This window comes from Coregonus lavaretus, assembly GCF_964263955.1.
Source record: "Coregonus lavaretus genome assembly, chromosome: 1".
NCBI lineage: Eukaryota > Metazoa > Chordata > Actinopteri > Salmoniformes > Salmonidae > Coregonus > Coregonus lavaretus.
In genome coordinates this window covers 30755486-30770742 of record NC_139988.1, presented here as the reverse complement: position 1 = coordinate 30770742, position 15257 = coordinate 30755486, and the positions used below count along the sequence as shown (strand labels likewise).

The 15257-nt window shown below is 40.6% G+C and overlaps 1 protein-coding gene across 1 annotated transcript in view; it reads left to right on the top strand.

Moving 5' to 3' along the window:
- Positions 1–5202: 5202 nt before the first annotated feature.
- LOC311134776 (leucine-rich melanocyte differentiation-associated protein-like) overlaps positions 5203–15257 on the top strand; it is a gene marked incomplete at its 3' end in the record, with an annotated part of 292408 nt that continues 282353 nt past the window's right edge. Inside the window, exons 1-2 of the mRNA XM_084168557.1 lie at positions 5203–5290; positions 8774–8874. Of these exons, the coding sequence (XP_084024683.1) occupies positions 5249–5290; positions 8774–8874 (143 nt within the window). The 5' untranslated portion in view covers positions 5203–5248. The remainder of the gene's footprint in view (positions 5291–8773; positions 8875–15257) is intronic.

The window sequence follows — 15257 nt, the reverse complement described above, 5'->3', positions numbered from 1 at the left end:
TTACACAACATGCCTACCACTTTGAAGATGCAACATATTTTTGCAAGGCACTGTAGGCTAGTGCTTTTGCTGTTCGTTAGGCCTACTCATCTTGTTGGCTGAGGAAAAGTAAATGTGGACAGTTCTTCCAATATCTTCAATATGTGCCTCGGAATTGGATAAGGACGCGCACAGTTGAGTCCCCGATGTGTCTGTCTTCACTTGTAGCCTGTGAGAAGGACCCAATCATGTGATGGAGAGCCATGTGAGTGAGAGGTGCTTCGGCATGCAGCCAGGAGAAGGGAATTATAATGATCATATTCAGCCCAAGGGCACAACGGTCACTGGCCGCAAAAGGCATTAAGGCCACACAAAGGGGATGCAGCCAGGAAATTAGAGGCATTATCAAGTGCTTGTCAAATTGTGAGTGAGAGACTGATGAAGTGTGTACAGCCTGCGCTAAAAACAAAGCAGAGCTCATGCCTTTCATGCAACTTTTTTCAAATCATCATTAGAGTCACATCATGCAGCCATAGAATATATTAAAAATCAAAACATATAGCCCAACATTTGTATCACAACTAAAGTTTCATAAAAATAACTCTAAATTAAGCATATTTGAGGTAACTGTAAGTCGCTCTGGATAATAGTGTCTGCTAAATGACTAAAATGTAAAATGTAAATGTAATGATCACACAGTCGTCCGGAACAGCTGGTGCTCTCATGCATGGTTCAGTGTAGCTTGCCTCGAAATGAGCATAGAAGGCACTTAGCTCAGCTGATAGGCTCGCATCACTGGGCAGCTCGCGGCTGGGTTTCCCTTTGTAATCCATGATAATTTGCAAGCCCTGCCACATCCAACGAGCATCAGAGCTGGTGTAGTAGGTTTCAATCTTAGTTCTGTATTGACGTTTTGCCTGTTTGATGGTTCTGGGATTTCTTATAAGCGTCTGGATTAGTGTCCCGCTCCTTGAAAGTGGCAGCTCTAGCCTTTAGCTCAGTGTAGATGGCTTCTGGTTGGGATATGTACATACAGTCACTGTGAGGATGACGTTGTCGATGCACTTATTAATGAAGCCGGTCACTGATGTGGTAAACTCACATTACATGTTGTATGGTATGCAAATAAAAAAGTTGCTCTATGACAGGGATGGGCAACTGGCAGCACCCGGGCCCCCCTTTTGTAGGCCCACGGAGCTCAACTTACTGTTAAGAGTTAGAATAGTAGAATACAAAAGGTGCAATTTCGAAATTTGGTTGTGCATCAGCAATTTTTCTCTTGTTATGTCAGTCACTGACTGCATTTTTTTTTTCTTTTTTCGATTGGTAAATTAGTCTAGTGGCCAGCTATCTAAGCGGCCAGCTATCTAATTCATGGTCGAATTACCGACCGGGCCCCCATTGATTTTGTTAGTCACTCTCACTCAGATATCATATTAAAACCCCCTAGAGTCTATTGAGCACCGGTGCTAAAGGTAACCCATAGAAATGAATGGAAGTATGGAGGTAGTTTTGTGCTACCAAAAATAAGGGGTTAAATATGTGTACAAATATATATATATAATAGAAGGCATTTAGCTCATCAATATATATATATATATATATATATATTTCCTGAGGTTTCTTATATCTCCTAGATATAGGACAGACACTTCAAAACCTTATTCCTTATGATTTATTTTTTTGACTGTCTTTTTTGCCATTTATGAATGTGTTATTCAATGCGTTTCTATGGGCTATAGTATTAAAGGCCAAATTCAATATTTTATCAAATAATTTTAACATATTTTGGGGGGGTACCTAAAGGTGTCCTAAAATTCTAAATCAAATAGCTAAACGATCCATGGAAAGCTAATTCTATGTGGGCGCACCATGAACTTCCCTCAACCTGTGCCAGTGGTGGTAATAGTCATTAAATATGTGATCTTCCCAATATTTAGGTAGGCATACAGAGAAAGTTTATACTAATATGTGGCTTCAGTAATGCATGGTAGGCTGTCACAATTCTCTGCTATATCTCAGCTATTCAGCTTAGAATTATAGAACATTTAGAAAATATGTGGTGAACAAACCTATTTTCAGGTAAAGCATAGAGCCTACTTCAAACAGTTTAATTCATTTAACACAACTGCAGGCTACCATCTGATACCAATTGACCCCAGTACAGGGCCGGCGTTATGGGCGAGCCTTAGGTGGCCTGGCCCGACCTACCGTATCTCCTTGCCCGTCCAAATAAAATATTGAAATATTGATCATTTATTTGACCGAGACCCGCGTCGAAAGAAAGCCGCATCAATCTCAGCTAAAGCATCCGAGCGAGAGAAACAGCCCCCTCTGTCTCAGTATGTGTAGACCATGTATCTTGATGCTGTCTGGACCAAAAGAGTATGGCATGTCATACTATTTCTGGCCAGACAGCATCAGATACATGGGCTACATATAGAGGGGCGCTGTTTTGCTCGCTCGGATGCTTTCTCCGATAATATAGTTTCAGCAGAGAGGAAGAGGCGAAGCGAGAGGGCTCAAAATCTGTCCATGCGTTTCTATGGGAATAATATGCAGACCTAAGCTTGTCTCCTGCCTTCCCGTCTTTGGGACAAAGACTCCAATTGTAAGGATGGAGACATGAGCATCTCATCATTATAGACAGCTCTCTGATTTCAGCCTCTTGCGAATTGGAAAGGAAAGTTGGCGGGTGCACAGTGCACTGTTAGGATGGTGGATTGCCCTAAAGTAAATGGATGTTTCGACAAAATTATATAATTACTCCTGTCTAAATAAAATCATTCAAAATACTTCAACAGGGAGCATGACTTAGCCACAGAGGATCATTAGCTTATTTTATTTTTTTAATAACTGTGGATTGTTTCAAATCACAAATGTGCTTGCGTGGCAATAGGTCTAGCTGATTGAGTTGCGACTGGCAGTGAAAAGCATCTAAAATATGTGTGAAGATTATGTGAAAATGTTGCATCATGAAGAAGGGGAGGGTTGTGTGGCGAAGATATGGTGCGTCTCTCCAGAATGCATATAAGTGCCCATTTTGTCAATGTCTTATTTCTGATTGTCTTAACTCACCACATACACCACTATATTCTTCGCCTCACACAAGTCAAAGTCTTCTTTTTTTTTTTTTTTTTTTACATCCATTGGGAATGATAGTTCCTCAGTATTTGGGGCGGCAGGTAGCTTAGTGATTAAGAGGGTTGTGTCAGGGTTGTGCCAGTAACCGAAAGGTCGATGGTTCTAATCCCCGAGCCGACTAGTTTAAAAATCTGTCGATGTGCCCTTGAGCAAGGCAATAATGTAAAAAATATTTGGACAATCTTTCAAATACTCCCGGGCTCGATATTGAACCAAGTATCGATGTGAAAGAGCACAATCTGATGATCCCATATATCCAGTGGAAACGTCATAAAAACCAGCTTTCGTTCCCGAGCTCACTGGCGCAGGAAACTTTGAGAGTCCGGAATAGGCTAGTTGATACAATGTTGCAAGTTAGCAACAGCTTCGGGCCGGACCCTGTGATGATTTGATACAATGTTGAACTTCGCTAGCAATAGCTCAAGTCAAGACAGATAGAAAGGGAGGCGGAGAAGAGAGATGAATGTGATTGAAATAACCTGCATTTTCATCAGGATATACTGTTTTTTCCCCCGGCTTTAGGCCAATGTATTTTACTTAGTTGATGATGGAGGGAGGTTATAGGCTATCTCTGAGTTCTATGCTCTCATTTCTTTAGCCGCCAATGGGATCACAGTGTATCAATGTGTCAATATGGCAGAGGCTAGTGCTCTTGCCATAGTTTAATTTATGTATTTTACTTAGTTGATGATGGAGGGAGGTTATAGGCTATCTCTGAGTTCTATGCTCTCATTTCTTTAGCCGCCAATGGGATCACAGTGTATCAATGTGTCAATATGGCAGAGGCTAGTGCTCTTGCCATAGTTTAATTTAAACTTCTATCATTTTACTTGAGATTTTTATGATTAACCACGTGACAATGGTTTAGAGAAACGGAAATGTTATTATTGAAATGGAACTGTTCCATGAAAATGTGCATATAAAAATAATCATAATTGTCACGCAGATCGGTAGAAATTGTAGGAAAAAGTGTAAGCTTCCCCAAACTTGAAACACACCAGCTGCCTATGGTCTTTACTATTACAACCATTAAAAAGAGGTCCCGTGAAAAAACGGGCCATCCTATGGAAATCAAATGCCCGTCCAACTGATTCGTTCTGGCGCGGTGTCTGCCCCAGTAAACACCAAGCAAGTAAAAACTGTTATCAAGTAAGTATAAATCCCATATGACATTTTGGAGCAAGTTTTGTAATCTACAACACTGATGATTTCCTATAGGATTGCACTGATGTGAATGGATTAGGTGTACAGTGTTTTGATTATATCAATCACCTCCACCTGTTCCAGATGCGTTCTTCTTCAAAATGTAATTTCTCTTCAAACTCTTAGGCTACATGTTGTAGGCTCATTCTGATCAGAACGTTTAATCTTCACTAGTTCACGTCCCAGTTTGGGGCTCTCCAATAGAAGTTAAAAAATTTTGACAAAACCGATTTACCGCAGCCACAAAGTCATATTTATGTAACGCCTATTTCTAAAATGTATCTTATTAAAATGTGAATTTAAACCTAACCTTAACCTTAACCTTAACCAGACGGCAAAAATTATGCCTAAACATAACCTTACATTTTTGTCTTGATTAATTTTTACGATAGGCCAGCCGATTTTGACGCTGTGGTAACTAGTAACAACCAAGCGCAAGCTGCCATAATTTCGGTTGTCACTAGTTACCACATCCACAAAGTCATTTGGACTAAAATGGTTATAGCCTATTATAAAAATTAATGAAAACAAACATTTGCTTTTTGGTCTAAATTTAAGGTTACGGTTAGTCATAAGGTTAGCAGTGTGGTTAGGGTTAGTGTTAGAAGAGAAATTGTACAAAAAGGCAGGGTTTAGACATAATTATGACTTTGTGACTGTGGTAATTACTGACGGCCCATAATTTAAGTATTAGCGGGTTTCCGCATTGGGTCTGCTGATTCGGAGGAAGCATGCGGAAGTAGTAAATTAGACACGTCAAGTAGTGCAAATAACCAACCAAAACAGTGACATTTTGGAAAACTAATGAAAGTAAAGTTGTTTTTATTTTATTTTAAACAAGACGACCTGTGCTAGTTCTATTCCGATAGTTATTCCACAGAGGTAGCCTTTAGTCACTGAACTGTCATCATCATATAGAGTTATGGCATGCAGCGACTCTATGGTGTCAATGAATGGAACTCAAGTAAGTGTGAACTATTTCAAACATATAGTTTTCATGTCTCTTGTATGTGCTATTATAAACGAATAGTAAGCCATACAGTCGGATTGTTGTCAGTGTATGTCGCTTTTGTGTTTTGCGTGTTTTTTTGGTAGGCTATGCTGCATTGCCTCGGTTATGCCTAGCCCAATAATGTAGCCCACTGCGAGCCTACCCTTAACGTCCAAGGACCTTATGTTATGATCAGAGGCAATCTGTCTGGCAGCCAAAACAGCCAAATACTTAATCTAAACGTAAATCGATTCTCAAATGCGGTACGGTTCTAGAAACGTTAAGCCCTCTACTTTCATATCACATCAAAATCATTTCACAAATGCTAAATATACACGTACACTGGTTTAACAGTTTTTGGTGTCCTTCTGTTACACACAGGTGTATGCTATATAGCTAAATATAAACTGTGTGGTTCGAGCTCTGAATGCTGATGGGCCATGACAAAACATTTATTTTTACTGGTCTAATTACATTGGTAACCAGTTTATAATAGCAATAAGGCACCTCTCTGGTTTGTGGTATATGGCCAATATACCACGGCTAAGGGCTGAATCCAGGCACTCAGCGTTGTGTCATGCTTAAGAACAGCCCTTAGCCATGGTATATTGGCCATATACCACACCCCCTCACCCCCTCTTCCGACTGTCTTCCATAAACAAGCTCTGTAACATGGAAATATGACGTGTGGGAACCCTAACCCCATGGGGGGGAGATGAGAGATGAGCCCCCCTAAATGCAACAAAAGGCTAACTTTGGGGGGGTCTCTAAATAATGCTAATTTAACCATATACCTATTTGTTTAAAATGCAATTTGTAGCCTACTGCTACAGTGGTAAATATGGAAATCAAAGCTTATTCCAAATGAAACAAACACTCCCACCTTAGTGTCATGGTTTAAACAATTTTCATTTCATGTCATCCTGCACTGTTTGGATGCTGGAATTATTTTGAAGTGGATGAACATGTGCAGGTAGTCTACTTTTTGAAGTGATTTGTTTGACAATCAGATAAACATCATGACTGATTGTGTTCATGCCACATTAAAAGGTCATTCTTTGTTTTGTTACCCCTTTTTTCGTGATATCCAATTGGTAGTTACGGTCTTGTCCCATTGCTGCAACTCCCGTACGGACTCGGGAGAGGCGAAGGTCGAGAGCCATGTGTCTTCCGAAACATGACCGCGCCAAGCCACACTGCTCGCTTAACCCGGAAGCCAGCCGCACCAATGTGTCGGAGGAAACACCGTACAGCTGGCGACCGAAGTCAGCGTGCATGCACCCGTCCGCCACAAGGATTCGCTAGAGCGTGATGGGACAAGGACATCCCGGCCGGCCAAATCCTCCCCTAACCCAGACGACGCTAGGCCAGTTGTGCGCCGCCTCATGGTTCTCCCAGTCGCGGCCGGCTGCGACACAGCCTGGGATCGAACCTGGGTTGCAGTGCCTTAGACCGCTGCAGTGCCTTAGACCGCTGCGCCACTCGGAAGGTAATACATTTTTTAATTAGATGTCTTTACTATTAGGCCCATCAAACAATTTCGTACAGTGAAAAAATAGAGAACCCCCCCAAATGTCATGGTATAATTCGAACTCTTCCTAAAGGCTGTTCGTGCACACCAGGAAAATTAACGAGGCAAGCTGAAATTCAGAGGCCGAAGTCTACGGCCCTTGATTTTTGATTGGTCAACAGTAGGGATTTTTCAATGAAGTGTTTGTTGCCATTCAGCAAAAGACAAATCTTTTTCATTCAAATTTTTTCACTTTGACAAATACTGCACCAAACATCTTAGTGAATGTAAAATTGTGTGACTAAGATCTCCTCTACAAAAACGTCAAAATTAATGACAGATTTCTTGAGTTATCTTAGATTAATTCAGACTATTTTGAGGAAGTGTATACTGGCTACGGCATCTCAAGATGGACAAACAGTACTATTCCCGCTTTTTTCTCGTTTTTCAAGCGAAGGTCTTTTAAGGGAGTATGTGAGCACACGTTCGGTTTGCTTAGCCGAGATTCGACTAGGCACCAGCCGAACCGAAGCATGCGGAAGGCTTAACCCTAACCCTATAAAGGTGTGTAGTAATTTAACCTTTTATTTTTTGAAAATTATTTCTTGCTGATATGAAGGTTATGTTCCAAATGTTTCCAAAACCATATCGCAAACGAGGCATATCAATGTTTAGAACGAGCTTCGGTTCAGCTTCTTAGTGTCCCCTCAGCTAATCAAAATGGACGTGGAGTCATGAGAAGGGCTACAATTTGCCATGCTACTGTCATGTGACACAAATAAAGAGAACTCCTGCGGAACTGTAGTGGTTTGGCGGGTATAATGCAAACTACATTTAAAAATAATGAAATCGCGTCACAGCAGCTGCACAGACATGGCTTTATAACCTACTCAGAGTTTTATCAATGTGTTGAATCTGAACACCGTTGTGTACACAGGGCAGGTGTGTATGTACAGAGTCAATCAATATCCTACACCTGCACTTGAAATGTTACAGAGCATGTTTAAATGAAAGTGACTGTAAATGTAACTTACCAAGGTCTCTCACATTGACCTAGCCATCAAATGGATGAAAAGACATTCACTGTCTAATATTATTGGATGCGTATCTGATAGAGAACGCGTGGTTGTTCGTGTCACATGTTTCACAAGTCCTCAGGTTAGGCTTGGGCGATATACCGTATACCAGGTTATTTCAAAATACAGACAGTATGATTATTATTATTAATTACTTTTTTTGGTGGTGGGGGCTGCGGGGGTGCATGCTACACCACTGCTTATAACTAGCTATAAGTTAAGTATAACTAGAAGAAATCTAAGATGTGTCAAATAAATACAGCTCAGGACTCCAGCTATGCATTTGGTTTGCTTACTTGCTAGCTAAGTGGATAGATGTCAAGATGAAGCTTCTTGGTTACAGCAGATACATTAAATCCCTTCCTGAATTAAGATCCCTGTTGCCTAAATTGTTTTGTGCATCAAATAGCACCCCTTGTGTGCATATTCGGAAATACTGTATACCCTGGTATGGTACAGAAACTGTACGACGGTATGAAAGTCTGGATAAACCTACCAACCCTATCTCAGGTCACAAACAAGGTAAACCACTCACTATACACCACCTACTGTGCTCCATAAGCTTAAACACACATGCACTCCACCATAGGCTATTTAGGCTACTCTTACTCACTTTAACCCAGAAACGGACTGGCCACAGGGCCGTTTGGGCAGATGCCAGATGGGGTTGTCCATCTTTAGCCCAGTGGGCCTGTAGAAAATGTTGTTGTTTTTTGCACACAATAATCATTATTTGACTAATAATGGGGGCCTCAAGGAAAAAAATGGGATGGTGTGTTAGAAATGCCCGGGCTGATTTCTGGTTCCAGTCTCTCCCTGCTGTAATCCATTAATTTACATACTGTGTATCTCTCTGTGGTTGTTCTACAGGTTTCCTATATTGGACATGACTGTGAAGACATCCCAGAGTTCCTTGGAGAAAGATATGGACTCTTGACAAGACGGCTAGATCTCAGCTTCAATCAGCTAAGGTAGGAGATGAGCTGAGATGAGTTGTGAATACTATCATGGACACAGTGCTGCCTTGAGGCTGATGCTTTGTGTTAAGTCAAATCTCTTATTAAAGCTACAATATGTAACTTTTTGGGTGACCCGACCAAATTCACATAGAAATGTGAGTTATAGATCTTTAATTCCCGTTGAAAGTAAGTCTAAGAAGCGGTAGATCTGTTCTATGTGTGCTATTTCTATGCTTCCCATTCTGAATTTTCGTTTTTTGCGACTTTTACTTTCGTTTTTGTACACCAGCTTCAGCTGAATATACAATATTTTTGGTTATGGAAAATATATTTCACAGCGGTTTAGATGGTACAATAATTATCTACACAATGACTGCTTGTTTTGTCACATAAACAGAAATTAGGCAAACTATTAGAATTTTAGCAACCAGGAAATGGCGGAGCGATTTCTGCATAGTGCATCTTTAAGGAAGATACCACTATGTAATCATTCCCTTCATTAATAAGTCTTTATAAATGATTCTGAATGATTATAAGGCATATATACTGAACAAAAATATAAATGCAGCATGCAGGAAGGAAATCAGTCAATTTCAATAAATTCATTAGGCCCTAATCTATGGATTTCACATGACTGGGCAGGGGCGCAGCCATTGGTGGGCCTGGGAGGGCATAGGCCCACCCACTTGGGAGCCAGGCCCACCCACTAGGGAGCCAGGCCCAACCAATCAGAATACGTTTCTTTCCCACATAAGGGCTTTATTACAGACAGAAATACTCCTCGTCAGAAGATCCTGCAGGTGGATGTGGAGGTCCTGGACTGGCGTGGTTACACGTGGTCTGCGGTTGTGAGGCCGGTTGGATGTACTGCCAAATTCTCTAAAACGATGTTGGAGGGGTGGCTCATGGTAGAGAAATGAACATAAAATTATCTGGTAACAGCTCTGGTGGACATTTCTGCACTAAGCATGCCAGTTACATGCTCCCTAAAAACCTGAGACATCTGTGGCATTGTGTTGTGTGACAAACTGCACATTCTAAAGTGGCCTTTTATTGTCCCCAGCACAAGGTGCACCTGTGTAATCATCATGCTGTTTAATCAGCTTCTTGATATGCCACTCCTGTCAGGTGGATGGATTATCTTGGCAAAAGAGAAATGCTCACTAACAGGGATGTAAACAAATTTGTGCACAAAATTTGAGAGAAATAAGCTTTTTGTGTGTATGGAAAATGTCTGTGATCTTTTATTTCAGCTCATGAAACATGGGACCAACACTTTACATGTTGGGTTTATATTTTTGTTCAGTGTATGTCCTGTACTATTTAAAGTCATGTTGCCACCATATGTCAATATATCCTATATATCCTATATGGATTAAGATAGGCTGATGTATCTTAGTTGGAAAGATCCCAATGTGCCCATTGGAGACCATGAAGACCCTCTTTAGACATGCCTCACTTCTTTCTTTCTAAAAGGTTCAGTTTTAGTGCCAGGCAGCATGATTTTCGAATGTTCCTTTTTGAATTTACATTGCGCCTGGCTGGCATCAAACTAGCACATTCAACTCAGCATTGCTAGCTCAGCCAGGGCACCCATGATACAAGTCAGTATTCGATGTCCATCCATGTCTGATGACGTCGGGAGATGGCGTGGTTAACCGGCCGCTAGGGGAAACAGTGAGCGCTGTTACCTTAAGGTAGGTTTCGGTTTTACTTGGGCGTTGTGGATGGGGATGGCGGATGGGCATCAGCCTGAACTTAACCCTAACCTTAAAAATTTGGAGTTAATGGTTAAAGTTAACTGTAAACACTTCGAAATTTGATGTTTGGAACAACTTCAAAATGTTTATTTTATTTTGTACTTTCTTTTTATTGAAGACACAAACAATAAAACGGTCTAGCAGGTACAGCACACATCATACGTACATCAGATTAGTTACAGTAACATAATATTTGAACTAGACAATTTTCAAGTACGAAACCCATTTTTCCCAGTATTCCTGGCCTCAAGTGTTCTTAAAGCAAAGGTCATACGCTCCATATAGTGTATTTATTTAACAATGTCTACCCATTGTGTCACGGTGGGGGGGTCTTTTTATAGCCATTTCCTAGTGATAGCTTTTTTACTGACTGCCAATAGGACAAAACCCATTATTTTTCCAATGTTAGATTTTATTTCTCCCCAGTAAGTTTCAATAGCGGGGCAGGACCAAAAGATATGAGAGTGATCCGCCCTTGATAGCCCGCATTCTCTCCACCAAGGGTGTTGGGAGCCAGTCTGTTTTGATTTCAGTTTAGGTGTTATGAAGAAACGTATAACATTCTTCCAACAGAATTCTCACCAAGACCTTGAGTTGGTAGAGCTTAATTGAGTTGTAAATATGGTCAACCATGTTTCATCAGTTATTTCAATGTTAAGTTCCTCCTCCCATGAAATTTGACGTTTGTGAAACATGGATTGATCTAATTCTGACGTGAGACTGTGAGAGCTGGTAGAGTTAGCTATCTGTCATAGCTGTGAGAGGAACAACATCTTTGCCATATCTGCATTACGTGCAATTTAATATGTTCACATTATGTGTGTTATGTGGTCTGGCATGTCATAGGGACATCAAAGACCATGTGAGAGCATCAGGCTGTGTCCCAAATGGCACCCTATTTACTAAATAGTGCACTATATAGGGAATAGGGTGCCATTTGTAAGACTCATCAGAGCAGCAGAGAGATGGGTTGGCTGGTACCAAGCTGTGGCCGGATAAAAGGCCTGATCAATAAATGTGACATGTTAATGCAGGGGCCAAATAAAATAAAAGACCCTTCTGACAGGACCTGAAGAATCACCTTGTGGCAGCTGGTTCAGAGGGATGGAGTGGGGGGGGGCTGTCTCAGTCATCTCAGCAGCAGGACTGGCAAAATTGATCTGACAACTAAAAGAGGAGAGATGATGGTTAGAAGGTTCTTTTGTTTCAAAAACCCTTTCTTGACCTGTCAGGGCCTTGAAAGGCCTCTGAATGGGGGCTCTTTTTGTCACGTCGTCGAAAATTGTAGTCGTCTTAAGGCAGTTATCTGTGCTGGAAATGTGGATTCTTCTTCTTTAATTGATTCACTTTGTGCCCGAGTCCTGTCACATTAATAATTGCTAAGTCCCGTGCCCCTGCCCAGTGTTTCGTGAATAAATGTGTGCTTATCAGAGCATTAATATTCCTAATGAACCGCAGCGATTGGAAAACGAGCGTTGGCTTGGCTGGAGTTTGATTTGCCTGCCTTTTCATTCGCTGAGGGTGTCAAACTCTGAGTGTTTCAGACATGATTGCCCCCCTTGAATGTGAAACAAAGGCAATGTGGTAGAATTTGTAAACTGCAGTCTTCTTCAATGGATGTAATAGTGTTAGACTGGTTGGTCATAGGGTGTTTCTATGTTGGGTTGTTATTACACAGTTAACAATAAGAGAACAATTAGTAGGCTAAATGTTTTAGTAAATGTGTTGATTGATGTTGTCATTCAAAAGCTGATGACATTATTTCCGATCAGCCTAATCTTGAATAATGAATGATCTCATACTCATATATCTTAGTAGGCTTGGGCGGTATACCGGGATATTTGGAAGTAGCCTCGGGATGGTTTATCAATACTGTCAATACCTTTGAAACTATTTCTTTGAAGTAACAGCAGAGAATCCCCTCCTGGATCAAGATCCTTGCTGTCGAATATTTGTTTTGTGCGTGCAACAAACTGTGAGTAGCATCTTTGAGTTATTTGCATACGTTTATGAGCTGGGATGTCAGTCTTGCAAATAGTTCATGTCAGAAACCAGGTCTCCATCCAACCTTTTTATGCGAACCCAAGCGTATGGGTTCGAAGCATCAACCCCGTAGCACACACGCACACTTACACACACCAACTGATTAATGGACTGCTGAATGTTTTTTTTATTTTCTCTTGCTTTGTTTGTTCTTTTCCAAGTTAAGTCTATCTCTGAGAAGCTACCCAGGAAAGGGCTGAAAGCCCATATTAATATATGTAGCCTTAGAAATAAGGTTAATGAAATCAATAACTTGATAACATCAGATAACATTCATATATTAGCCATTTCTGAGACTCACGTGGATAATTCCTTTAATGATACAGCAGTAGCAATAAAAAGGTATAACAACTATAGAAGAGACAGAAATGCCTATGGTGGAGGTGTTGCTATATATATTCAGAGCCATATCCCTGTAATGCTTAGAGAAGATCTCATGTCAAGTGTTATTGAAGTACTGTGGTTGCAGGTTCACCTGCCTCATCTAAAGCCTATTATTTTGGGCTGTTGCTATAGGCCACCAAGTGCTAACAGTCAGTATTCAAATAATGTGTATGAAATGCTTGATAGTGTACAGTGGCTTGCAAAAGTATTCACCCCCCTTGGCATTTTTCCTATTTTGTTGCCTTACAACCTGGAATTAAAATATATTTATTTGGGGTTTGTATAATTTGATTTACACAACATGCCTACCACTTTGAAGATGAAAACTATTTTTTATTGTGAAACAAACACGAAATAAGACAAAAAAAAACAGAAAACTTGAGTGTGCATACCTATTCACCCCCCAAAGTCAATACTTTGTAGAGCCACCTTCTGCAAGTCTCTTGGGGTATGTCTCTATAAGCTTGGATGGTGTTCTCGGGGTGATGAGAGGTGTTGGGTTTGCGCCAGACGTAGCATTTTCCCTGATGGCCAAAAAGCTCAATTTTAGTCTCATCTGACCAGAGTACTTTCTTCAATATGTTTGGGGAGTCTCCCATATGCCTTTTGGCGAACACCAAACGTGTTTTCTCTTTTTTTTCTTTAAGCAATGGCTTTTTTCTTGCCACTCTTCCGTAAAGCCCAGCTCTGTGGAGTGTACGGCTTAAAGTGGTCCTATGGACAGATACTCCAATCTCCGCTGTAGAGCTTTGCAGCTCCTTCAGGGTTATCTTTGGTCTCTTTGTTGCCTCTCTGATTAATGCCCTCCTTGCCTGGTCCGTGAGTTTTGGTGGGCAGCCCTCTCTTGGCAGGTTTGTTGTGGTGCCATATTCTTTCCATTTTTTAATAATGGATTTAATGGTGCTCCGTGGGATGTTCAAAGTTTCAGATATGTTTTTATAACCCAACCCTGATCTGTACTTCTCCACAACTTTGTCCCTGACCTTTTTGGAGAGCTCCTTGGTCTTCATGGTGCTGCTTGCTTGGTGGTGCCCCTTGCTTGGTGGTGTTGCAGACTGGGGCCTTTCAGAACAGGTGTATATATATATACTGAGATCATGTGACAGATCATGTGACTTAGATTGTACACAGGTGGACTTTATTTAACTAATTATGTGACTTCTGAAGGTAATTGGTTACACCAGATCTTATTTAGGGGCTTCATTGCAAAGGGGGTGAATACATATGCACGCACCACTTTCCGTTATTATTTTTTTAAATGTTTTGAAACAAGTACTTTTTTTCATTTCACTTCACCAATTTGGACTATTTTGTGTATGTCCAGTACAGGAAATCCAATTAAAAAACCCATTTAAATTGCAGGTTGTAATGCAACAAAATTGGAAAAATGCCAATGGGGATGAATAATTTTGCAAGGCGCAGTATGTGATGTAAACAGAAAGGTCTACTTTCTTGGGGTCCTGAATATTGACTGGGTTTCATCAAGCTGTCAACTCAAGAGGAAGCTTCTCACTGTAACTGGTGCCTGTAATCTGGTTCAGGTTATTAATCAACCCCCAGTGTTTTTACAAACACTACAGGAACAAGATCATCCACATGTATTGATCACATTTTTACTAATACTGTTGTTCTAAAGATGTATCTGTACCCATTGGATGCAGGGATCACAATATAGTGGCTATATCCAGGAAAGTCAACGTTCCAAAAGCTGGGCCTAAAATATTGTATAAGAGATCATACAAAATATTTTGCTGTGACTCTTATGTGGATGATGTTACAAATATTTATTGGTCTGATGTGATTAATAAGGAGCATCCAGACGCTGCACTTGAGGAATTTATGAAATTGCTTCTTCCAATAATTGATAAACATGCACCTGTTAAGAAATTGACTGTTAAGGCTCCATGGATTGATGAGGAATTGAAAAACGGTATATTTGAAAGAGATGGGGCAAAAGGAGTGGCTTATAAGTCTGGCTGCACACCTGACTGGCTGACTTACTGCAAATTGAGAAATGATGTGACTAAACTCAACAAAAAGAAGAAGAAAGTGTATTATGAAGCCAAGATCAATGATATAAAGAATGATGGAACAAAACACAATTATGGGCAGAGAGACAAATTTAACTTAATCTTTCATTGAATCAGATGGCTTATTCATCACAAAACCATTTGATGTTGCCAATTATTTTAGTGAATTCTTCATTGA